At 39.9% G+C, this 23,891-nt stretch overlaps 1 protein-coding gene across 2 annotated transcripts in view; it reads right to left on the bottom strand.

Annotated features, from left to right (window-relative positions):
• The window catches only part of LOC110175044 (equilibrative nucleoside transporter 2), a 66,066-nt gene that overhangs the window by 29,822 nt on the left and 12,353 nt on the right, over positions 1-23,891 (bottom strand). For both annotated transcript variants that reach the window (XM_055156537.1, XM_055156536.1), the window contains exons 2-4: positions 13,942-13,998; positions 11,693-11,774; positions 1,142-1,287 (exon numbers count right to left, since the gene is read on the bottom strand). In XM_055156537.1, coding sequence (XP_055012512.1) covers positions 1,142-1,287; positions 11,693-11,774; positions 13,942-13,973 — 260 coding nt within the window. In that variant the 5' untranslated portion in view covers positions 13,974-13,998. The remainder of the gene's footprint in view (positions 1-1,141; positions 1,288-11,692; positions 11,775-13,941; positions 13,999-23,891) is intronic.

Here is a 23,891-nt window from a genome sequence, read left to right as displayed (position 1 = left end):
GGGTTGGAGGCTTAAGAGCGCGTCTAATAGCCCGGAAAATACGGTAATTTATTATAGTTCTATGGAAGTTGCTCAGAAGTGACACCGAGGATGAAGAATTGAATGGATTTAGTGATTTGGAGTGAGATGGAGAGTTTGTTAAACTTGTTCTGTTCTGTTGTTTATGTTATAGTTTATCTGAAGAACTGTTCATATGTGACGTTAACAGTCTGTTGTTCTCTGTTCTATTGTTTTTACTGGAACTTCACTTTACACAGGAAATGTCGGTTCCTGGTCTCTGATTTTATAAAATAAATTTCCCCCCAAAAATGCGACTTAAATATGTCTTTTTCTTCTTCATTATGCATTTTTTGGCTGGTGTGACTTATAGTCCGAAAAACACGGTATGTTTGTCTATAGGGCCGTTCACACCAAAGCGTCAAAAAACGCCTTGACGCCTCTATTTGGACGCCTTTGCATTGGAGTTTAGACGCCCTCGACGCGTGTCTTTGACGCCGTGGACGAACGGGACAAAAATACTTGACGCGCGTCCGTTGCCCTAGAAACAAGAGCCCGGCCCCGATCTTTTCCCGAAACAATGTCAGACCAGACTGAGAGAGTGTTTTTATGACATAAAACATCAGCGGAGGAGATCGGGTCGACGACTGGGGCGGATATATATTTATACTCCGCTAATGACACTGGATCAGTCCCGGTCTAGTCCTGGTTTGGTCCCGGTCTAGTCTCGGTCTAGTCCTGGTCCGGTCCTGGTGTATTCCTCGCGATCGGCTCGGTGATTGTGGTGTATATATTTATTCTCTGCTCATGTTTGTGGTTCTCGTTCTGGTTCTCGGGTCTTGCTTCCTGATAATAACGTCACTGCGTCTCTGGATACTCGTCCCTGATTGGTTGACGCGGCGCGTCTGACGCGAAAAGCATTTTCAACTTCTTGACGCTGACGCCTTGGACGCGCGTCTTGGCCGCTGACGCCAAAACGCTCAAGACGCGCCGCGTCGACGCCAGATTCGCGCTGCGCTGACGCCGAAAACGTGCCGCATAGACTTTACATAGAAAGTGGACGCTTTGACGCCTTGGTGTGAACGGCCCTTATGTCTTAATAAGATGGAAAATCGAGATACTACAGACTGTTACTGATACAAACCTTGGGTAGAGGATGGAGTTGAGCAGCGTGAAGAGCAGCAGGGGCAGCTGGGAGAGCAGGGTCATCCAGTTGTTGAAGTAATACTCTTTGCGCACCACCACTGTCCCGTTGCTCCATTCCGTGGTGTTCAGGCGTCCCTGGAAATACTGAAACAAACAGAAACGCGCCGGGTTATTCTGGGCCCGCTGGAGTCAGCCGGGGACAGCTCCCTCGACGGCTCCATTTTCCATCACAACTATAAACAGCATGTGGTAAACTATTCAACGGTTTTGTTTTGATAACAGAAAAATAAAGACATGATTTATATTTGTAAAACATAAACCGTGAGATGCGCTGTTGCATTCATAATAAATGTTTACTACAAGCAGACGACAGAAAACTGCTTAATTAGACCAAAAAAAAACCTTAATATTCATGTTGAAAATGATTTAATTAAAACATTTAACTTTCCAGATTTGTTTCTTGGTTAAAATGACTTCCAAACTTCAAGTGCGTATCTTGCTGTGGATAAATGGGGCCAATATGGGTTTATTTTTCATTTTTTTGCCAACACGATAACCTGCTGCCTTTGGCTAATATTACACTTATATTTGCAGATACAATTTTCTCTATTTCCATTGTTACTCCTGAGGCCCCGGCCACAAATTAGAGTTGTTTTCGTTGTGGATGCAGTGATCGTCCACACTAATCCGATTGAGAACGGCTCCAGAGACGGAACGATCTGGTGCCTCCAGCTCCCACGAATTCATCCGAGTACAGATCTGATCCGGCACCGTGTGGACGCCTGAAAACGCTGATACTCTGATGTAGGTCTGTGCACCGCGAAGTGACTCACCATCAAAATGCTAAGAGGCTAAAATATCTGTCCATTCATATAAACGTGTGTCTGTGTGTACGACCTGCAGACGTATAATCTCTGAAAAGTTTAACATGAACCATCTCCAACACGACAGAAACACAGAACAGACTCACCATCAGCAGAACACCCCTCTGTCACAGAAAGAACACTCATATTCCACTGAGTCGTGTCCTTTAGTCCGACAGAAGCTGAACCGCATCAGTGACACAAGGAGCGAGCTGTTTTTTGAGCTCAGTTTACGCAAATGAGCCATGTGGTTTTAAGTTTCGTTTCTGTAAACTCTTAAAGGTTGTATGGAGGATTTTTTTTTGTTTCAAACTGTCAGTGAAAGATTAAAATACAATAACAGAGACGCAGCAGCTTTGTAATTATGATGACCAAAAAAAAAAGAACGAAAATCTATCAACTGTGGATGTAGTGAGGTCAGATAAACATCAGCCAATAGAAAACGAGGCTCCCTCATTTTCTATTGGCTGTTAGGTTGTCAATCAAACTCCCTAGTATAACTGACTCGTCGGAGCGCGGGGATTACGTGGTTTACGCAGCGGTTCTTAGAGGCATTTTCGAACTGTCGCTTCCTCGCATTTCGCACAAAGTTTGTCACGACGGCGGACGAGAATCCACGACCGGTTCGCCGCAAAAGAAAGTCGTTTTTTGAGGTCACTGAAAGAAGAAGAGAAGTGGAAAAGTAGCAAAGCCAAACTGAGGTGATTCTTGGAGATCTTGTCCAGCGATGGCGCGACCGAAGCAGACGAAGAGTCTAAAAACTGACGCGTCGGTCGCTGAATTACTTCTAGACAGGAAACTTCAACAGTAATTCTGAATGCGCACAAGGACTGTCGCTGTATTTCTCTTCCCTTAAAAAAATCCTCTATACAACCTTTAAGACAATATACTCAAAGCTGTGTGGATAAGGAAGGATTGCGGACACAGAAACGACGTGTGTGGATGCACGTTTCCGATATGGTGATACGCGGATTTGTTTCAGTGTAAATGGGGTCTGAGTCTGCTCGAAAAGACTAATCACAGAGAATGTTGAAGCACAAAAGGAATATATCAGTACTGAATATCATTATCAGCCAAAACCGATATCATAAAACCCACTTTTTTAAGTTTTATGATTAGTCATGCACTATAGATGTATTATGTAGATGTAAAAGTGTTGTGTTTGACATTTGTCTTGTTGGTTGATGATTGTTACTGATGAATTTGGTAAACGTACATTTAAGAGGATTTTGATTTGAGTATTTTCAGAAGATAACGATGAATCTTGTATTTATGGAAATTAGAACGAATTCATTTTGATTGTTTTAAATGTTTAATGATGAACTGTATCATGGTTATTTTAAGGAGAAACTGTTACTGATGAAATGTTAGAGGAGTTGTTGTTGTTGTTAGAGTTGGTCTCTTGTAAAATAGTTTCTTTAAATGTTGTTTTGAGGACTGCAGATGGAAAGATGCTTGTAGCTAAATCTGGCACAGAGCATTTGCATTTTCTCTCTGACATTAATGTTTTCTTTGTACTGTTCTTGTTTTAAATAAATAAATATTGACCAATACCAGAGCAGATCCATCGCCCATCCCTAATAACAATTTTACAGCCAATAAAGCACTCTGGTTTTAAGAGTGACTCAATGATGACCACAAAATTCCTGCTGTGTCGTGTCGCTCAGTTGATTTAAACAGGTTTTGGTGCTCGTCTTTCTACCGGTGGAGGCGGGACGACAGCGCCATCTGCAGTCAGACTTCCTCAGGACAGTATCCCAGGTGTGTGCGAGTGAAAAAGTCCCTCGTCCCGGTTTATCGTCCTGTGGGCATGTTTCTGTGTTTCAATTGCCTCTTTTATCCAGCGACGATGTTTGTTTTCCTCTGTGCCAATGATGTTTGCTGCGTCCCAGTCCAGAATTGGCTCTCGCTTTTACACTGGTCACAAATGGACAATTTAAGTTTTCCTCCACCGTTTCCTTTTTGCATCCTTTTTTTCATGTACCGAACACCCTTCCTTTTACCACGATGTATGTTTTATAGGCTCTATTCACGTTTACGTCCAAGAAGATGTTTGGAAATATGCGATGGCAACTTCTGGCGAGCTCTTTCCGTGACAAAATCTAGGAAAAATGAGAAAATGTCCCAGTTTTCTTCAGCTCCACGTCATTGTACTGTTCCGTTATGTTCGGCTAATCAACAATTACAACCGCACCTCAGTTTTGATCATTTCCTCGCTGACGCACGACTCCGAGCTCATGCGATTAGAAGAGACGAGGCGCCAAACTCATGATGATTCCAAACAGCACATACGTCCGCAGTCTTCATTTTACCGCTGATCACATTTACTTTAATGGGTTTGATCACAATCGGTCGGTACAAACGAAGTCGTTATGGCATCTTTCCCGGCACAGCAACGTCACGAGACTCTGAGGAAGAGCGCAGGGAGCAGTCGACATGATGTAGTCCTGGTTTAGTCTTAATTTAGTCCTGGTTTAGACCTGACGTAGTCCTGGTTTAGACCTGATGTAGTCCTGGTTTAGACCTGATGTAGTCCTGGTTTAGTCTTTTTTTTAGACCTGATGTAGTCCTGGTTTAGACCTGATGTAGTCCTGGTTTAGACCTGATGTAGCCCTGGTTTAGACCTGATGTAGTCCTGGTTTAGACCTGATGTAGTCCTGGTTTAGACCTGATGTAGTCCTGGTTTAGTCTTTGTTTAATCCTGGTTTAGACCTGATGTAGTCCTGGTTTATTCTTAATTTAATCCTGGTTTAGACCTGACGTAGTCCTGGTTTAATCTATGTTTAGTTCTTGTTTAGACCTAATGCAGTCCTGGTTTAATTCTTAATTTAGTCCTGGTTTAGACCTGATGTAGTCCTGGTTTATTCTTAATTTAGTCCTGGTTTAGACCTGATGTAGTCCTGGGTTTTATTCTTAATTTAGTCCTGGTTTAGACCTGATGTATTCCTGGTTTAGACCTGACGTATTCCTGGTTTAGACCTGATGTAGTCCTGGTTTAGACCTGATGTAGTCCTGGTTTAGACCTGATGTAGTCCTGGTTTAGTCTTTGTTTAATCCTGGTTTAGACCTGACCTGTAGTCCTGGTTTAGACCTTGACGTTAGTCCTGGTTTAGACCTGACGTAGTCCTGGTTTAGTCTTAATTTAATCCTGGTTTAGACCTGATGTAGTCCTGGTTTATTCTTAATTTAGTCCTGGTTTAGACCTGATGTAGTCCTGGTTTAGTCTTAATTTAGTCCTGGTTTAGACCTGATGTAGTCCTGGTTTAGTCTTAATTTAATCCTGGTTTAGACCTGATGTAGTCCTGGTTTAATCTATGTTTAGTTCTTGTTTAGACCTAATGCAGTCCTGGTTTAATCTTAATTTAGTCCTGGATTAGACCTGATGTAGTCCTGGTTTATTCTTAATTTAGTCCTGGTTTAGACCTGATGTAGTCCTGGTTTATTCTTAATTTAGTCCTGGTTTAGACCTGATGTAGTCCTGGATTAGTTTTAGTTTAGTCCTGGTTTAGACCTGATGTAGTCCTGGTTTAGCCTTAATTTAGTCCTGGTTTAGTCTTAATTTAGTCCTGGTTTAGACCTGATGTAGTCCTGGTTTATTCTTAATTTAGTCCTGGTTTAGACCTGATGTAGTCCTGGTTTAGTCTTAATTTAATCCTGGTTTAGACCTGATGTAGTCCTGGTTTAGTCTTAATTTAATCCTGGTTTAGATCTGATGTAGTCCTGTTTAAGTCTATTAAAACAAACTCTCGGTCGGAAAAAAGAACCTAATAAAATAAATTATCGGAAGACCAAATGAACCTTTACCTGGGCTCCTACAGTTGCACTTTCCCATTATAAACCCATAAAACCGAGTAACAATAAGCCATTAGAAGCCTCATTGTGGCGCTGAGAAAACCTGTGATAACCTGTGATCACCGAGGCCTGTGCTCCGTCAGTAAACATCTGAAAATAGCCCGTGTGAGGAGCAGAACATTCTCTTCATGTGCTCCGTCCCACAGAGCGACTGAGGTCATGAGACGCACGGGGGATTTAGGGGTCCCACGGGTTAAGACTGGAAAACCAAATATGTGTCAACAAAAGGATTAAAAAGGCTTGTTAGCGTAATACTAACCTGTGTGGAGACTTGACTTCTTATATTACATAAACAGTTCACTTTGTGCCTTTTCGTCATGGAGCTTTAAAGACTTCTCCGGTTTAAAGTTATAACAATGATCCATGTATGTTATAGATCAGGAGTCTCCAACCACAAAAATAAAATGCCACAAGCTACTTTTTTTTTTTTCAGATCACAAGAAATTGAGCATAGGAAGGTCTTAGATGGAGGAGAGTTCGATACGTAGAAAACATAACAGTGTTTCCCCATAAACCTTTATCCATTTATTAGCACAGAAAGTTTAGGGTGACCAGATTTTCAAAATAAAAAAAATTGGGACATCACTGTTTTTTTGTTTTTTTTTTTGGTGGTTGGCAGTGTTGGGGAGTAACAGATTACATGTCCCGGAGTTATGTAATCAGAGTACAAATTATGAGTAACTGTATTCAGTTACAGTTACTGTTTAAGTGAGTGGTAATTAGATTACAGTTACTTTGTTGAAATAAATGGATTACACGGCGGTATTTTCCTGTTTTCGCATTTTGGGCTACATCCTTTTTTTTTCCGGTAAATTCCACTCATTGTAGGACACTAAATCATGTCTAGAACTAAACCAGGACTAAAACTAGGTCTAAACCAGGTCTAAGCAAGTACTAAACCAAGACTAAACCAGGTCTAAAACCAGATCTAAACAAGGACTAAACCAAGACTAAACCAGGTCTAAAACCAGATCTAAACAAGGACTAAACCAAGACTAAACCAGGTCTAAAACCAGGTCTATACTATGTCTCAAACAGGATTTAACAGGACTAAACCATGCCGTGCGAACCGTCTTCTATCAATAATATTTTTAATTTGGTTCAGTAAAGTCTGGGCTTTTTTATTTTCTTTTATCAGACAAAACATCTTACGTGAAGATTTCCTCGTCTTTGCTTCTCTACAGCAAATCAAGTAATCCAAAGTATTCAGATTACGTTACTCACGTTAAGTAATTTAATGGATTACGTTACAAACTACATTTTGGTTTATATAATCTGTAATCTGTAGGGGATTACATTTTAAAAAGTAACTTCCCAACACTGGTGGTTGGTAATATTAAAATTGTGAAACGAGTGCGAAATTAAGGAAAATTGTTACGCAGACAAACATGTGAGTCAGTATAGTCACATTTTCTTTGTGTTTTGGTCATTTTTAAGTGGCTTTTCTGTATTTTATCAAAAGAAATGAGAATTGATGTTTCTCTTTACTGTTGGAAGGGATCAGATTTGTCAAAAATAGGGACACCTGGGACATTTCTTGTATAAAACTGGGACAAATCACTGGTTTGTGTTAACTCTGCTGGGACAGGGGACACAGGGCTCAAAAGTGGGACTGTCCCGGGTAAATAGGAACGTCTGGTCGCCTTAACAAAGTTAGGCATCAAAATTATACATTTACAATCGTAGTTCATCAAATCTGAGACTTTCAGCACAATATGTATACTTCAGAAACTTGGAAGGGAGAGGAGAGCTACTGGTAACTCCCGAGCCACAGGATGGAGAGCCCTGTCATAGATTATATTTTGGACATTTAAACTACTCTTTTGACTTCCGGTTGAAAACTGCAGCACTGTCCCTTTAGAATTTATTTTTTTTATTAGATTTTAACAGGGACAGTGTAGTATATATGTCGCTGTGAACCGCTGTATAAGTAACTACGGTTTTTAGAAGAAATTACAATGACGATTACTCAAAAAATGCAACAATGAGTGCGTTCAAATGCGCTCGAGTGTCCCAGTTATGATCGGGTTTTTTGAGTATCCTGATTTTGTGAGTGTCCACTTAGAATGGAGCTGTACTGAGCATGTGCGAACTCAAGTAGGGGCAACAACTTTACCAAAATGACTCAAAATCAGGACTTTTTAAGTAATAATATTTTATACCTATGAACACAATTCAGCTACATTTTAACCCCAGGTTCATCTCTGTGGTGGTTTGTGCTTCGGTGTGTGCAAAAATACTGAAATATTGATATACCCTATTGTTTAATGTGATGATGCAGTATCGATATTGTGGGCTGCTGTATCGATATATCGCCAAAAGTATTTTATTTGGTATATTTTACTAAATTATTTTGTTACAGTGCTACAGTTTTGTTGTTTGTTTAGTGGAAGGAATCTCGTTTATGAAACACATTTGACATTTTCACTGTTTTGATGATTAAAATGTTTATGTTTCATATGAACTTTGCACTTTTAGTATCACAGTCATGATTAAGTCTTTATTGAACCGTATCAAATCGATTTGAAATATAGCAAATCGAATTGAAAGGTCACTTTATCGAGATAGTAGCCTATGTATTGAGGTATGTATCGTATCGGCAACTTTTTAAGGATACCCAGCCCCATTTGTGCTGCTTTTGAACTAAACTGAATCTGACACTGTGCTGTATTTTTCATCTTTTAAAAACGACTTTACTGAAAGCTGTGAAAGAGCTCCACAGTCTCATGTTCTTACTTGAATGTTTGTCTTCTTTATGTTGTGAGAAACTCGTTAAATAGTCTTAAAGGTTGTATAGAGGATTTTCCAAGGAACGAGAAATCCAGCGACTGTTTGTCCTTTTTCAAATGTTGCGCATGCGTGAAACCACCCCCCCTCCCCTACAGCTCCTACGTAGAAACACCTCCTCCCGCCTCATCCTTACGCCAGAAACCGGTGCGCTGCACATGACTTGTAAACAACTAACTACAGTGTTGGTTAGGCAAGACGGAGAAGTGAGGAGCGGGGGGAGGGGTGCGCGGACATTTCGTGCGCGGACAAGAAGTGAGAAGCAGGGAGAAGAACGGAGCGGGGAGAGAGGAGAGGAGAGGAGAGGAGAGGGGAGCGGTGCGTGGAGATTCCGTGAGGAGCAGGGAGAAGAGCGGAACGGGCAGAGAGGGGGGCGCGGAGATTCTGTGCGAATGAACTAGCTACTACTACAACACGCAGCAGCAAGCGGACTCTTTCTTTGCCTTGAAAATTAAGTTTTCAGACATAGGATATCGCATTCGTGTCCTGAAAAACGTTTGTGTAGCTCTTGGAAATAAAGTACGTTTTCATAATAAGCAGAAGTTTCCTGTCCAGGAGTAATTTGTGGACCAGTGCGTCAGTCTTTAGACCCTGCGTCTGCTTCAGTCGCGCCATCGCTGGAATGAATCTTCAAGAATCACCTTAGTTTGGTTTCGCTGCTTTTCCCCTTGTCTTCTTCTTTCAGTGACCTCAAAAACTGACTTTCTTTTGCGGCGAACTGCTCCTGGATTCTTGTCGCCATTGCAATAAACTTTGTGCGAACTGCGAGGAAGATATAGGTCAAAAAAGCCGCTAAGAACTGTTGCGTTGGTGGAGTAAACAGCGTCTGTGGACTGCGTGACAGTCGTACGTAAACCATGTACCGGCAGCGCGCAGTCAAGTCAGTTACGCTAGAAACGTAGGGAGATTGATTGACAGCCTGTCAGCTCACAGATAATGAGGCAGTGTCGTTTTCTATTGGCAAATGTTTAGCCCCACCACGTCCAGAGTTGATGAATTTTTATTCTCATTTTTTTGGTCATCATAATTACAAGGCGACTGCACCTCTATAATCTATCATTGACAATTTGAAACAAAAAAACAAAACAAAAAAAATCCTCCATACAACCTTTAAGTTACCAACGTTTCTACATGTTTAGCTCCTTCTGTGCCACATCTGTGCCATAGTTACAACAGCAATCGCTCTAAATACCCAGGACACTCTGATTCCTCATGTACACGGAGACATGAGTATCCAGAGCCAGATCCAGAAACTGTCAGAACCCGGATGAAACTCATAACCGGGAAACTCGTGCGCAAGTAACCGCACTCAGTCACTCCAAATACAAGTTTAAGTGGGTAATGATAATTTAGAAAAACAGAATTTTGCCTAATCTAGGACCTTCTTGAGCACAGAGAGCAGCTCTGTGATATAAGAACCTTTCACTGGTGTTTGCAATTCATTTATAAAATCTGCACTCCCCGATTTATATTTGCTCTGGGCGCAGGCTGCAGCGTTCACACAAACCACGTCCACCTAATTTGATTTGGTGATAACAGGCCGCCTCCAGAGCACAGACGGAGCTTTATTCTTTCACCTCTGACGGCTTTATTAGTCTGATCTGTAAACAGTGTTGGGAGTGTTACTTTTAAAATGTAATCCCCTACAGATTACAGATTACATACCCCAAAATGTAGTTTGTAACGGAATCCATTAAATTACTTAAAGTGAGTAATGTAATCTGAATACTTTGGATTACTTGATTTGCTGTAGAAAAGCAAAGACGAGAAAATCTTCACATGAGAAGTTTGGTTTTGTCTGATAAAAGAAAATAAAAAGCCCAGACTTTACTGAACCAAATTAAAAATATTATTGATAGATGAAGTTTAGTCTTGTGAAATCCTGTTTGAGACATAGTTTAGACCTGGTTTTAGTCCTGGTTTAGACCTGGTTTTAGTCCTGGTTTAGTCCTAGTTTAGACCTGGTTTTAGACTGGGTTTAGACCTGGTTTAGACCTGGTTTGGTCCTGGGGTTAGACCTGGTTTAGACCTGGTTTAGTCCTGATTTAGTCCTAGTTTTTGACCTGGGTTTAGACCTGGTTTAGACCTGGTTTAGTCCTGGATTAGCCCTGGTTTAGACCTGGTTTAGACCTGGTTTAGACCTGGTTTAGACCTGGTTTAGACCTGGTTTAGACCTGGTTTAGAACTGGTTTAGAACTGGTTTAGAACTGGGTTTAGACCTGGTTTAGTTCTGATTTAATCCTAGTTTAGACCTAGTTTAGACCTGGTTTAGATCAGGTTTAGAACTGATTTGGACCTGGGTTAAGACCTGGTTTAGACCTAGTTTCCACCTGGTTTTAGACCTGGTTTTGAACTGGTTTAGACCTGGTTTTAGACCTGGTTTAGTGTCCGGCAATGAGTGGAATTACCGAAAAAAAAGAAAAAAGAAAAAAGGGCTATAGTCCAAAATAGGAAAGGGCGATATGGATCAAAAAATATATCTCGATATATTTTGCTATATCTCGATATACGATATATATCTCGATATACGATATATATCTCGATATACGTTCAAGAAAAAATAACCCCCTAAAACTGAAAACTGCAAAAACAAATATGCCAAATGTCTTGTCATTATTTTCAGTATTTCTTGAGTTTGTGTGTTGCGTTTCTGTGTCCGTCAAACCATCCGCTCTGTTTTATTGGTTGTTCCCGTAGAGTTGCTGATGTTTTGTGGTTATGATCTGACACCCATGAGGAGCGCAGCGGCTTCAGAATCACACACGAAGACGCAAAGTCGGGTCAAAATCGGGCAAATTCTCCTGTAGTGTGTAGCAGCCTTTAGTCAGCCATTTCAGCGATGTGGTCAGTTCCAACAGGAAGGGCATCTGTGTGTTCGACAGTGCTTACTTTGTTCACGAAGATCGCCAGGAGCCAAATATGACTCTTCCTCCAAAATAATTGTAATATTTTTTATATCTAGGTCAGGAGGAGAATCACGTGTATCGAATGGGATTTCCCCTCGTCCTCAAACAAAATGATATCATGTTTTATAAAAGCGTTTTTACCAGCGAGGCGGTCATGAAGAAGTTCCATGGCAACAGTGTCCCCAGGCCCAGGATGAAGAAGCTGATCCCCACACGGCAGCCCCTGCACGGACAAAACAAAAACAAAAACATGTGTAATACTTCAACGTGAATGAAAATGAAAAAATTAAAATGAACTGCAAGAGTGGTTTAGAACATTGTTTCCAAAAGAGTGAATCGTGGCTCTCAGGTTTGTCCCAAGAGATATTTTTGGGTGTCGCCTTTTGGTTGAAATGTTAAGACATGTTTTGCATCATTTCTAATCTTTTTGTAATTATTTTACTGACTATTTTATTCCAGTATTGCTGGTTCAATTGAATGTTGAAAATTAAAAGAAACGGGCTACATTTAATGTCCAATTGGGCGAATTATGGATCCTTTTTTTGCTGCTTCAATGACTGTTTTTCATTGTTTAAACTTGAGTAATATTAATTCTGTTTAGAGAAACATGATCACAATCAACAATAAAATATTAGCCCGGCTGGCGACACCTAGTGCCTCTGCTCGATTTCATTTCTCTCCAACGACTAGGTCAGGAATCGGAATACACCAATATTTTCACTGTTTTGAGAATTAAATTGTTTGTGTTTCATATGAACTTTGCACAAGAAGTGGTTTAACAAAGACTTTAAAGGTTGTATGGAGGATTTTTTTTTTTTAGTTTCAAATTGTCAATGAAAGTTTAATATACCATTACAGAGATGCAGCAGCTTTGTAATTATAATGACTAAAAAAAAAAAAAAGAAAATCTATCAACTGTGGACGTAGTGAGGCCAGATAAACATCAGCCAATAGACAACGAGGCTCCCTCTTTATCTATTGGCTGTTAGGTTGTCAATCAAACTCCCTGCGTTTCTAGTGTAACTGACTCTCAGGCGTGCGGGGATTATGTGGTTTACGCAGCGGTTCTTAGAGGCTTTTTCAAACTGTAGCTTTCACGCAGTTTGCACAAAGTTTGTTGCGATGGCGGACGAGAATCCACGACCAGTTCGCCGCAAAAGAAAGTCTGTTTTTGAGGTCGCTGAAAGAAGAAGAGAAGGGGAAAAGGAGCGAAGCCAAACTGAGGTGATTCTTGGAGATTCCTTCCAGCGATTGCGCGAATGAAGCAGACGAAGGGTCTAAAAACTGACATGTCGGTCTCTAAATTATTTCTAGACAGGTCACTTCAACAGTAATTCTGAACACGCACTGGCTGTAAACAAACGTGATTTCTAGAGTATGGAGGAGGTATTTCTACTGAGGGAGCTGTAGAGGAGGAAGGTGGTGTCACGTTTGCACAACATTTGAAAAAGGACTGTCGCTGTATTTCTCTTTCCTTAAAAAATCCTCCATACAACCTTTAAGTATCACAACCATGATTTAACCTCTATTTTTTATTAAACTCTATCAAATCGATTTGAAATATATCGTATCAAATCGAAAGCTCACTGTATTGAGATATGTATCGTATCGGCAACTTCTGAATGATACTCAGCCCTACAGTTAACCCTGGACTAGTTGTGAATCTTAATTTTGAAAAGGCACACATAACATGGGAATAACTAAACAGTAGGGGTGTGCAAAAATATCGTTATATCGTATCGTTAATGTGATGATGCAGTATCAATATCGTGGGCTGCTGTATCGATATATTGTATTTTCTGGTGTATTTTACAAAATTATTTTGTTGCAGCTCCAGTTTTGTTGCTTGTTTAGAGGAAGGAAACTTGTTTACGCAACAAATTTGACATTTTCACAGTTTTGATGATTTAAATGTTTGTGTTTCATATGAACTTTGCACAAGAAGTGGTTTAACAAAGACTTTTAGTATCACAGACATGATTTAGACTTTTATTTTTTATTCAATCATATAGAATCGATTTGAAATATACTGAATCGAGTCGAAAGTGCACTGTATCGAGGTATGTATCGTATCGGCAACTTCTTAATGATACCCAGCCCTATATGCGATAAAAGTACAAAATTTGGTATTATGATTTGCAGTAGGTTGATAAAACTTATTTTTTAATGAATACAGTTAAATACCAGAGTAAATTTATCATAACCACTTGTTTTACATGTTCAACACAACCATTCCAAGAGTGAAAAAACACGTTAGTCATCTCACTCAAATAATAATTTTAGGCTTAACTTTGAGCTTTAAGTTTAGAAACAACACCCACAGACTTTAGTTTTGCAACGCCCAGAGAGAGAATTTAGCAGAAACCCAGAGAAGTGAAAGTGGCACTGACCTGTCCTGCGGCGTGTCCGGTCTTCCCATCATGCGGATGTAGGAGTCTCTGTGCGATCTGCGGAGACACGAGGAGACCAGAGTCCTGAACATGTCCACTCAACTAGAATAATATACTGCGCATACGCCGCTTAAGGATGCAGGAATCCTCTCTACATTGTGTCAGGAGGCTGTGAGGGGCCGGGCTGGGTGTGAGAAGGGCTCTGGTAACTTTGGTTTTAGCCTGTGGTATGTGACATCTGAACGGAGGTATTAGGATTAACAGCATTCCGTAGTAACTTAATGGTAAGGTACGGCTCGGGTGGGAAGCTGCAGTTTCGGAAAGGGTCCATTGATGCGGCCCAGTGAGGTTCAAGTGTTTCCGATTGGGCGACAAGATCTTGGAATCGTGGCACCAAAATGGGATTCATATCTTGGCGGACTGTTTTGATAAAAGATCATTACTGTCCTTTGAAAAACTAAAAGAAAAATACAGTTTACGACGTAATACAATCTTTTGTTACCATCAACTATGATCACTTCTTACTAGTAAACTGGGACATACTATATTATTCCCCAAACTTACAGCATTTGAAAGGTTGTTACATGATGGTGGATCGTAAAAACATATTTGTAAGATGTTTACTTTGTTGATAAATGAATGTCCTTGACCAGCCTTGTATCGGTCTCTAATATTTTTAATTTTTTTTAAACATTAAATGTGTGTCATGCAGGAAATCAGCTAGTACACACGCAAGTTGCAGTATATCTCAACACATTTGTTAATGTTGAGCAAGTATTCTGATTTGGGAAGGATGAGCACCCTGCTTTTATCCCGTTACATGACATGACACCTGACATGAGTTGATGATGTTCATGGCAACAGGTAAGGAAATAATTCATATTTTTTCCCAAATCAACAGTCGACATGGAGACACAAGAAAAATGATTTAAAATACGACTTCATAGTAAACTTCTGCGAGCAAATAAGGATTATATTGATATTACAGACTGAAAAAATGTGTGCCGCTTCGAGAAGATCGGCAAATTGACATAAACAAGGCCCGACATTTGGTCTCGCTACATTCACATTTCAGTTTATTATGATATAGAAGCTGATTTTCTAACTCAATACATCACAGTGCGTGACTAAAAGGCCGGCGAGAACGTCCCCCCTCTCCCGAGCCGCCCAAAAAGCGGGCGCCCAGAGGGAGAAGGGGACGTTCGCGCCGGTATTCGTTATGGAAGTTTTCTGGTAGAGGGTCAGCCACCTGCTTGTCTCCATGAAGACCAGAAAAGCAAAACATTCTTAATTTACCCTAATTTCCAAACTAAGACTGTGCAATTAATTTAATTTTGATCATGATTTTGATTTGTGTGTCAAACGATCTCTAAACTCATAGAGCTGAAATGATTAAAGCTTAACAAAGTTTATTTTGGGATAGTTTTTATATAAATAAGTATATTTATTTTCATTTTTAAACATAGAGATTGTAGAAGAGCTGGATATATAGTTTATTTTGGATACATTTATGTTTTTCTGCCTTATTTAATGTTAAAATGAATAAAATATACTTTTTTTTATACATTGCAAACTGCTCTAAAGTTCATATTTGTAGCCTATATTTATTTTCAGTGTGAAAGTTTTGCATAAATTATCAATAACAAAGTGTTTTTTGACAGAGAATTGTTGAATAAATGCATCGTGTAACTAAAAAATAATCGAGCAGCCCTGTGACAAGCACTGAGATTAGATTTGAGGTTTACGTTTTAATAATGGGACTCTGCTCAAAGTTCATATTTTAAACTTGTCCAGAAGAATTGATTTTTACATTTTTTAAATTAATGTAAATAGTTTCTTTAATGTATTTTGCATGTGGCCAAGGACGGCAGATGGAAAGGAGCTTGTAACTAAATCTGGCGCAGAGCATCTTTTCTTTCTGAGTTTAATGTTTTTTGTGCACTGTCCTTGTTTTAAATAAATAAAAATAATAATTAAAAAAGAACTAAAGACTAAAACAATACAAAAGAGGCATAAGTATTTCATGCCGGGCCTGATAAGAGAAACTGCATTTCTGTGCAGTGTCAGCCCCACTGGCCTACATCATCATAGGTATAATACTCCCTACAATGAAAGCAATACTATCACAATGTCCCACACTGACGGTGCATAAACTTCTCCTCAAACTCACGTCTCTTCCAACTCTTGGGCTACTTCAGTTCATTCTATAACAGGACCTTAAAAATTAAAACTGGCCTAAACCACCCAGAACACAAATAAAACCAGAGTAAAACAATGTCCATTTGTTCACTTTATTTTATAACGGGACCATAAGCATTAAAACTGCCTAAAATAGCCCAGAACACAAATAAAACCACAATAAAACAATGTCCATTTCTTCACTTTACTCTATAACAGGACCTTAAACATTAAAAACTGGCTTAAGTCACGCATTACGCAAATAAAACCATTAGAGATGTAACGATATCCAACTCTCTCAATACGATATTTTCACGATATACATCTCAATGTACGAGATTTACTGCAATATTTTGTGGAGACTAACAAAATTGTGAATATGCTACTTAATCCTCTTAAAATGCCTTGACAAGACGTAATCCAAAGAATTAAAAGTGCTTAGATCTGTTATTTCTTCAAATGCAGGTACTGTGAATTAGAGCTTATATTGTACAGGAAATGAGAAGTGTATCTGTTCCTGTAGTTAAAAGGGGTGGGGTTAAATAAGTATTTACTTCCTCCCACTAGTTTTTCAGACACAAGTAAAATCTGCATGACATTTATTATTACAGAAAAGAAATTTGTTATATCTAAGTATTTATGTTCTCTATGCATGTTCTATGTATTACGATGTATTATTCATTATTAATATTCATGTATTATTCATTCATTCATGTAGTTTGCATAAAAATGGAGCAAAGGATCATGGTCGATGTAGTTCTGTCTGTTTTTTAGCTATTGCTGCACCATAACAGTGAATTTAAGCAAAGAAACTTGTGATTCGATATATTGTGATGGTCCACGATATTACTAGGGTTGTCCCGATCTGATCTGTGGACTCGATCCGGACTCGGGCGTTATGGTCCGCTCAGGTATAAATAATATAGGTATATAACACACAGGACACACAGCAGACAACAGTTTTTTTTTATTAACTGAGGTGTTGGATTTGCTCAGGGTCACTTACGCTGGGACTTTTGTCGTGCTCGGGCGCTGTTACCTGTGGTTCTGTGGCCCGTGTTTGCATGCTGTGTAGCGGCGTGGAGCATCTATTGAGCGGTGGGACTGATGTTGTGCTCTGCGGTGGGTTTGTGGAGGTGGTGGCGGTGCGGGGGAGAGAGGCTGTGGGGTTTCTGTCATCTTATTTTTATTTGGTAATGTTTTGTATTATTTGGATCATAGACGAACCTAAATGTTTCAAATGTAAAGCACGTGCTTCCATTTTATGTCAAATATACAAAGTGTAGATTGTGCAGAGTCGAGTCTCAGGTCTGGTCTGATTCTGGGTTGGTTCCTGTTTTGTCCAGTTCATTAAGTTTACTAAGTTACACATTCCAAGACCAGACTGTGAAAAGTCAAGTTTTCAACAATGATGGTGCACGGTTAGAAAAGTGAATAAAATTAAAGTTTTGGACATTTCATTTTTCACACTAAGTTCAGCCCAAATACACATTGAAATCACCACAATCTGATCCCCCAAAGATCCTGGATCTTATTCTTTGCTATGTTTTATAGAAGTATCGGATCGGGACTTGGTATCGGCAGATACTCAAAATCAACTGAACGAAATGAAAAAACGTGATCGGGACATCCCTACATATTACTGAGAGACTTTTGACGATACGATATCATGATATTTTAGTTATTACTGTTATTGTGTAACCACAATAAAACAGAGTCAATTTCTTCAGTTGATTCTACAACAGGATCACAAACATTAAAACTGCCTAAACTCAATAAACAAATATAACCACAATAAAACAGTTCATTTCTACACTTTATAGAGACAGACTGTAACACTTCCAATGAAAGCTCTGCCAGTCCAGCTGCTGTTTGTTTTGTGATAGCTGCAGTATGTTCAGGGAGCAGTCGAGGAGGGGGTCACAGTCTTTCAGCAAAAACTGAGTCAACACGTCCTGTAGTTCAGAAACCAACAGCTGCGACAGACAAAAGGAAGCGACGTCTCCTCACATGATGTTATGTCCTTCTGTGTAAGCAAAAAAACTGTTCATCTGTGGTTTCTGTTCGTACTGATCCATGTTTGTGTTGGCTACAGGAGTGCAAAAACATCATATCGTTATATCACATCGTTTAATGTGATGATACAGTATTTTCTTGATATATTTTACTAAACTATTTTGTTACAGCTGCAGTTTTGTTGTTTGTTTAGAGGAAGGAAACTGTTTTATGCGACACATTTGACATTTTTACTGTTTTGATGAATAAAATGTTTGTGTTTCATATGAACTTTGCACAAGAAATAATTTAACAACGACTTTTAGTATCACAGCCATGATTTAGACTTTATTTTTTTATTGAACCTTATTGAATCAAACTGAAAGTGCACTGTATCGAGGTATATATCGTATCAGGCAGCTTCTTAATGATACCCAGCCCTAATGTCGGCATCTTAATTTTTATTTTGTTGATAGTTTTATTAACTTCATAACATTAAGTCATTTTTAAAGGTTGTCCAGGAAAATACAAGAATAAACTGTATGTCAATTAAGATGACTGGGGCAGTTTGTGTTTTTTAGCCTGTAAGAATCTCTCTGATTGGCCGAGGACAGAGCCAATGAGACGCAGAGGCAGAAAGTAAAACTCTAATATCGTTAGGCAAAATACAAAACATAGTTCGAACACTGCAGGCCTAGTCTTGGCATAACTGCCTTTGAAAATGGCGACATGATTAGTTATTATTTAAGTATTTTTATTGAAATAGCGCTTTTCACAGACATTTGTCACAAAGACGCTTTACAGTGGATTATTCAGTCACTCCAGACCCGCTGATGGTAAAATACTTTTGTAGCCACAGTCAATCTGCGCCATCAGCTCCTCAGACCACCACCACTCACACACCACTTTCATACTCGGCAATGTGGGTGAAGTGTCTTGCCTAAGGACACGATGACAGTTTTTGTGACTGGCGCCCCCCTGTGGCTCCTGATTTTCCCAGTGGTCTCCCATCGAAGTCCTGACCAGGCCCGGCCCTGCTGAGCTTCTGAGATCTGACGGGATCAGGATCTGACAAGCCGGTATGGTCAAGTAATATGAAACAGCTTAAAACGTTCACAAACTTAACATTCAGCGTTCAACAGGTGAGGGTGATTAGGCAATAAGTCAAACCTAAACAAAAAAAAAAGTAATTTGCCCTAAACAAAACAGGACATAATCTGGCTTGTGTTTAAGAGCCATGAAACATCCTCCCAAAGCTTTACTGAACCCTTAAGCAAACTCTGGAAAATCCTCCAGAGTGGGCGGTACCTGGTGGGTTGCGGGTGTGGGGCGGGCTCTAGAGCGATGATTGACAGCCGACCGACCACCACAACAATCCAACGTGGCATGAACCGGTGCACTCTGGACTTTGAAACAGAGCGGACATTTGCGCTCGGATCACGTCGTTTTCCTTTTCTCCAGACACGGCGGGACATCGCATTGACCAGAGGCGCCAGGTCGGGGTGAGGCTAAGAGGGGCTCCTCACGTCCCGCCCGTAGACGCCAGTGTCTGCGCTCGTCACGTAATAACCTGCGTCTGACTCATTGGCGCCTGTTAGTCCTAGGGCTGTCGCAGTTAGGGAATTTCTCCTGCCGTGCAATATAGAAGCTCATCTCTCCAGCTGTCACTGCGCCAGGTCGGGTCAGAGTTCTGCACCAGGTCGGGTCAGAGTCCTGCACCAGGTCAGGTACTCGCAGACTAGAGAGAGAGAAGCCCGAGCACGCGGAGCAGGGTGTTCGCAAAGCGCGATCGGTTGACGGCTGCACTTAGATCCATGAGACACGGAGCTCTACGCCGGTCTTTCGCCTATGGTCACCCGACGGTCTACACGGGCGCACCTCTGAGCCCGCCCAGACAGTGAATCCTGGTTCAGTTCTGGTTTAGTCCTGGTTTAGTCCTAGTTCAGTCCTGGTTCAGTCCTGGTTTAGTTCTGTTTGAGTCCTAGTTCAGTCCTGTTTGAGTCCTAGTTCAGTCCTGTTTTAGTCCTAGTTCAGTCCTGTTTTAGTCCTGTTTTAGTCCTAGTTTAGTCCTGTTTTCATCCTACTTCAGTGCTGGTTTAGTCCTAGTTCAGTCCTAGTTTTCAGTCCTGTTTTAGTCCTAGTTTAGTCCTGTTTTAGTCCTGTTTTAGTCCTAGTTTAGTCCTGTTTTAATCCTAGTTTAGTCCTAGTTTAGTCCTGTTTGAGTCCTAGTTCAGTCCTGTTTGAGTCCTAGTTCAGTCCTGGTTTAGTCCTAGTTCAGTCCTGTTTTAGTCCTAGTTCAGTCCTGTTTAGTCCTAGTTTAGTCCTGTTTTAGTCCTAGTTCAGTCCTGTTTTAGTCCTGTTTTAGTCCTAGTTCAGTCCTGTTTTAGTCCTAGTTCAGTCCTGTTTTAGTCCTGTTTAGTCCTAGTTTAGTCCTGTTTTAGTCCTAGTTCAGTCCTGTTTTAGTCCTAGTTCAGTCCTGTTTTAGTCCTAGTTCAGTCCTGTTTTAGTCCTAGTTCAGTCCTGTTTTAGTCCTAGTTCAGTCCTGTTTTAGTCCTAGTTCAGTCCTGTTTTAGTCCTAGTTCAGTCCTGTTTTAGTCCTAGTTCAGTCCTGTTTTAGTCCTCTGGGTTCAGTCAGAAACTGCAACCGTTTCATTTAATTTCATGATTAATTCTTTAAATTGTAACTTTTCAATTCGTAGGCTTACTCTGATAAAAGTTTCAGTTAGAAAGCTTTTAATTTGTGTTTGTTTTATCACAGGCATGGGCGTTAACGGGTGGAATGTTAATGGATCCAGGCGGGTGCGGGTCTTCAAAAACTCTGGGTCAGGTCACGTCATTCATTTTTGAGGTTATTGCAACAGCCTTAGTCAGTCCAACCCGAAAACTCAAAATGTCCTGGCCATAGCTGATTGTAAAGAGGCTGATACAAACACGACTTTGACCCAAAAGTCAAATAATTATTTAACAAACCTGCACTAAAATGCTAAAATAAGGCCAGAGATCGAGATACACTTCTATTTTAGACCCACTTACGCAGATAATCAGCAGGAAAAAAGCGATTTTGGTGTTTATTGGCCCTTTAAATGTGGTACACTGTATGATGTACACAGGCAACACTGAAGTAGACGTGACTACTTCAGGGGTCATTTTAGTCCAGGGAAAACAGACGCTCCACGCTTCACAGCCAACAGACAAACAGCTGCTGGGATGACTGTTACTCTAATGACCACAGGTGCCCCATACAGACATGCTGACTCACTGTTGCTGCTAATGCGAGTGGATCAGTGATAAATAATGCAAAAAACCCCCGATATATATTAAATGAGGTGATTGAGTACTTCCATTTACTTAACGAAAAGGTTAAAAAAGCAATTTCCCCCAAGGGTTTACATAAAAATAGTTTTAATGTGGCTTCAGTGTTATGTAATTCTAACTTTGTGGAGGTTTGGGTTTGAAATCTGAGTCTAGAGCCAAAGTTCATACAGTGTAGAAAGTATTTTTGTCTGTTTTTGTTATTGCTAAAAAAAAAAAAAAATGGAGCTGAACGATTTCGGGAAAATATAGAATTGCGATTTTTCTGATTATCTAAGGCCGTGCAATTAATTCAATTTTGATCGCAATTTTGGTTTTGTGTCAAACGATCTCCAAACTCTTATAATTGGGTTAAAATGTTTTACATGCCGGTGAAAGTGAAGACCGGGGCGCGTAGTTTTGGCTCCTTCAAGTGACGCTCCGGCAAACACTTGGCGCCTTACGTGTGAAGTAATGTGCAGAAATTGGAGCTACAGTACTGATTATCTCCATTAACTCACTCATTAACTCAGAGTATCGCAGCAGGACTCATATCCGTGTCATTATTTCATAGATATTTCTGCCGCTGGACTTATTTTCTCTGCTAAAGTGTTAAAGCTCTGCTGACACATGTAAACAAACATGGTTGTGTACATGTGAGTGCGGAACATAGAATCCTTCTAAAGTGCTAGAGTGCTTAACAAACTTTATTTTGGGATATTTTTTATATAAATAAGTATATTTATTTTATTTTCTAAATATATAGATAAACTATATATCCAGCTGTTCTATTTTGGATACATTTACCTTATTTTTTGGACAATAAGGCACACTTAAAATCCTTAAATTTTCTCAAAAATCGACATTGCGCCTTATATATTAATTCTGGTTGTGCTTACTGACCTCGAACCTGAAATTTTATGTGGTACATGGTGGTCAAAAATCTTAAAATTTTCAGAACCATGTACCACATAAAATTGGTTTTAGTACGACTTTGGTAAATTACGAAGCCGCACCCCTAGATGGATTGTCGGAGCATTACGGCTACTGTAGTTGGGAGCCTCGCGGAGTCCGACAGAAGCTGAAGGAGCGAGTTGTTTTTTTCAGTGCTTCTAGTTTATGCGAATTAGCCATGTGGTTTTAAGTTTCGTTCTTGTAAAACGTAAACAAATGTGGCAAAGCTGCATTAAACACATTATTACTCAATGTATATTTGAGTCGTCCTCGTAGTAAATCAAAAAACAAACTTAAATGTTCCACCCACATTCACATTCACAATCCACATTCATCAAAACAGGGAGGAAACGCCGGGCGAATTACACCACGATCTGCCGATGGATCGTGGACGCCTGGACTAAGGATCAGTCTCAAGTGACAACCTTTTGTTTTGCTTAATGTGCATTATAAACCGGGGCACCTTATGGTCCCAAAAAATAAAGTATGTTTTTCTATGCCTAATTTCATGTTCAAAGTATATTTAATTTATTTTATGTTCTCTACATCGCAAAACTGCTCTAAGGTTCATATTTGTAGCCTGTTTTGTGGGAATTATTAATAACAAAGTGTTTTTTTTGGGGTTTTTTTGGACAGGGAATTACTGAATAAATGCATTGCGTAACCAAAAAAATATAAATAATCAAGCAGTCCTATGACAAGATTAAATCTGAGGTTTACGTTTTAATAAAGGGACTCTGCTCAAAGTTCATATTTTAAACTTGTCCAGAAGAACTGACGGAAAAGAGTGAAATCTGAACTGACAAACTATTACGAGAATCACATTTCAGAACGTGTTTGTACAGATCTGCTGCAGGGTTTGCCGTTTTTATGTAGAGTAAATCGGGATATTTAGTCGTTTGTGAAGGAAATTATGGTGCTTAAAAAAAAAAAAAAGCAGCTTTTGTATCCATTCAAAGTTTGATTTCACTGCGATTAATCTTGTTGCTGCACTATGTAACTCTCCATTTTCTAATTACTTGTTAATTTCTGTGGACAAATTGCACCGCTTTCCCATAACTTCCTTTTATACCAGACAAGAACTGGATTATGTTGTGATTATTTTATACCCGAGGGTGTAGATGTTGACGCCGACGTGAGCAGAAACACCAACCCCCGAAGCCCCTCCTCCTCGTTTTCATTAAAAACACACACAGAGTTTGACACGTGCTTGATGTTTCTGACATGCCACGGCAGGTCGGTCTCTCTCACACTTCGCACTTGGTCTACAGTTGGGCTGGAGGGAAGATGTTGGAGGCAAAAACAGGAACAAAGTGTGCGTTTTGAAATAGCAGCAGTGATTTTACATTATCAATGGGCCGGAACTCAAATCTGTGTTTACAATTTCCACACTTCCGTATTTCTTCGTCCATCGTGGCTGTGATACTAAAAGTCTTTGTTAAACCACTTCTTGCGCAAAGTGAACAAGAAACAAAAACATTTTAATCCTCAAAATAATGAAAATTTCAAATAAAATCTAGCCAAGTTAAGAT

Source organism: Boleophthalmus pectinirostris, unplaced genomic scaffold, assembly GCF_026225935.1.
Source record: "Boleophthalmus pectinirostris isolate CB_2022bp ecotype Guang Dong unplaced genomic scaffold, ASM2622593v1 HiC_scaffold_20, whole genome shotgun sequence".
NCBI classification, from domain to species: Eukaryota; Metazoa; Chordata; class Actinopteri; order Gobiiformes; family Gobiidae; genus Boleophthalmus; species Boleophthalmus pectinirostris.
This window is presented reverse-complemented; position numbering and strand designations above follow the sequence as displayed.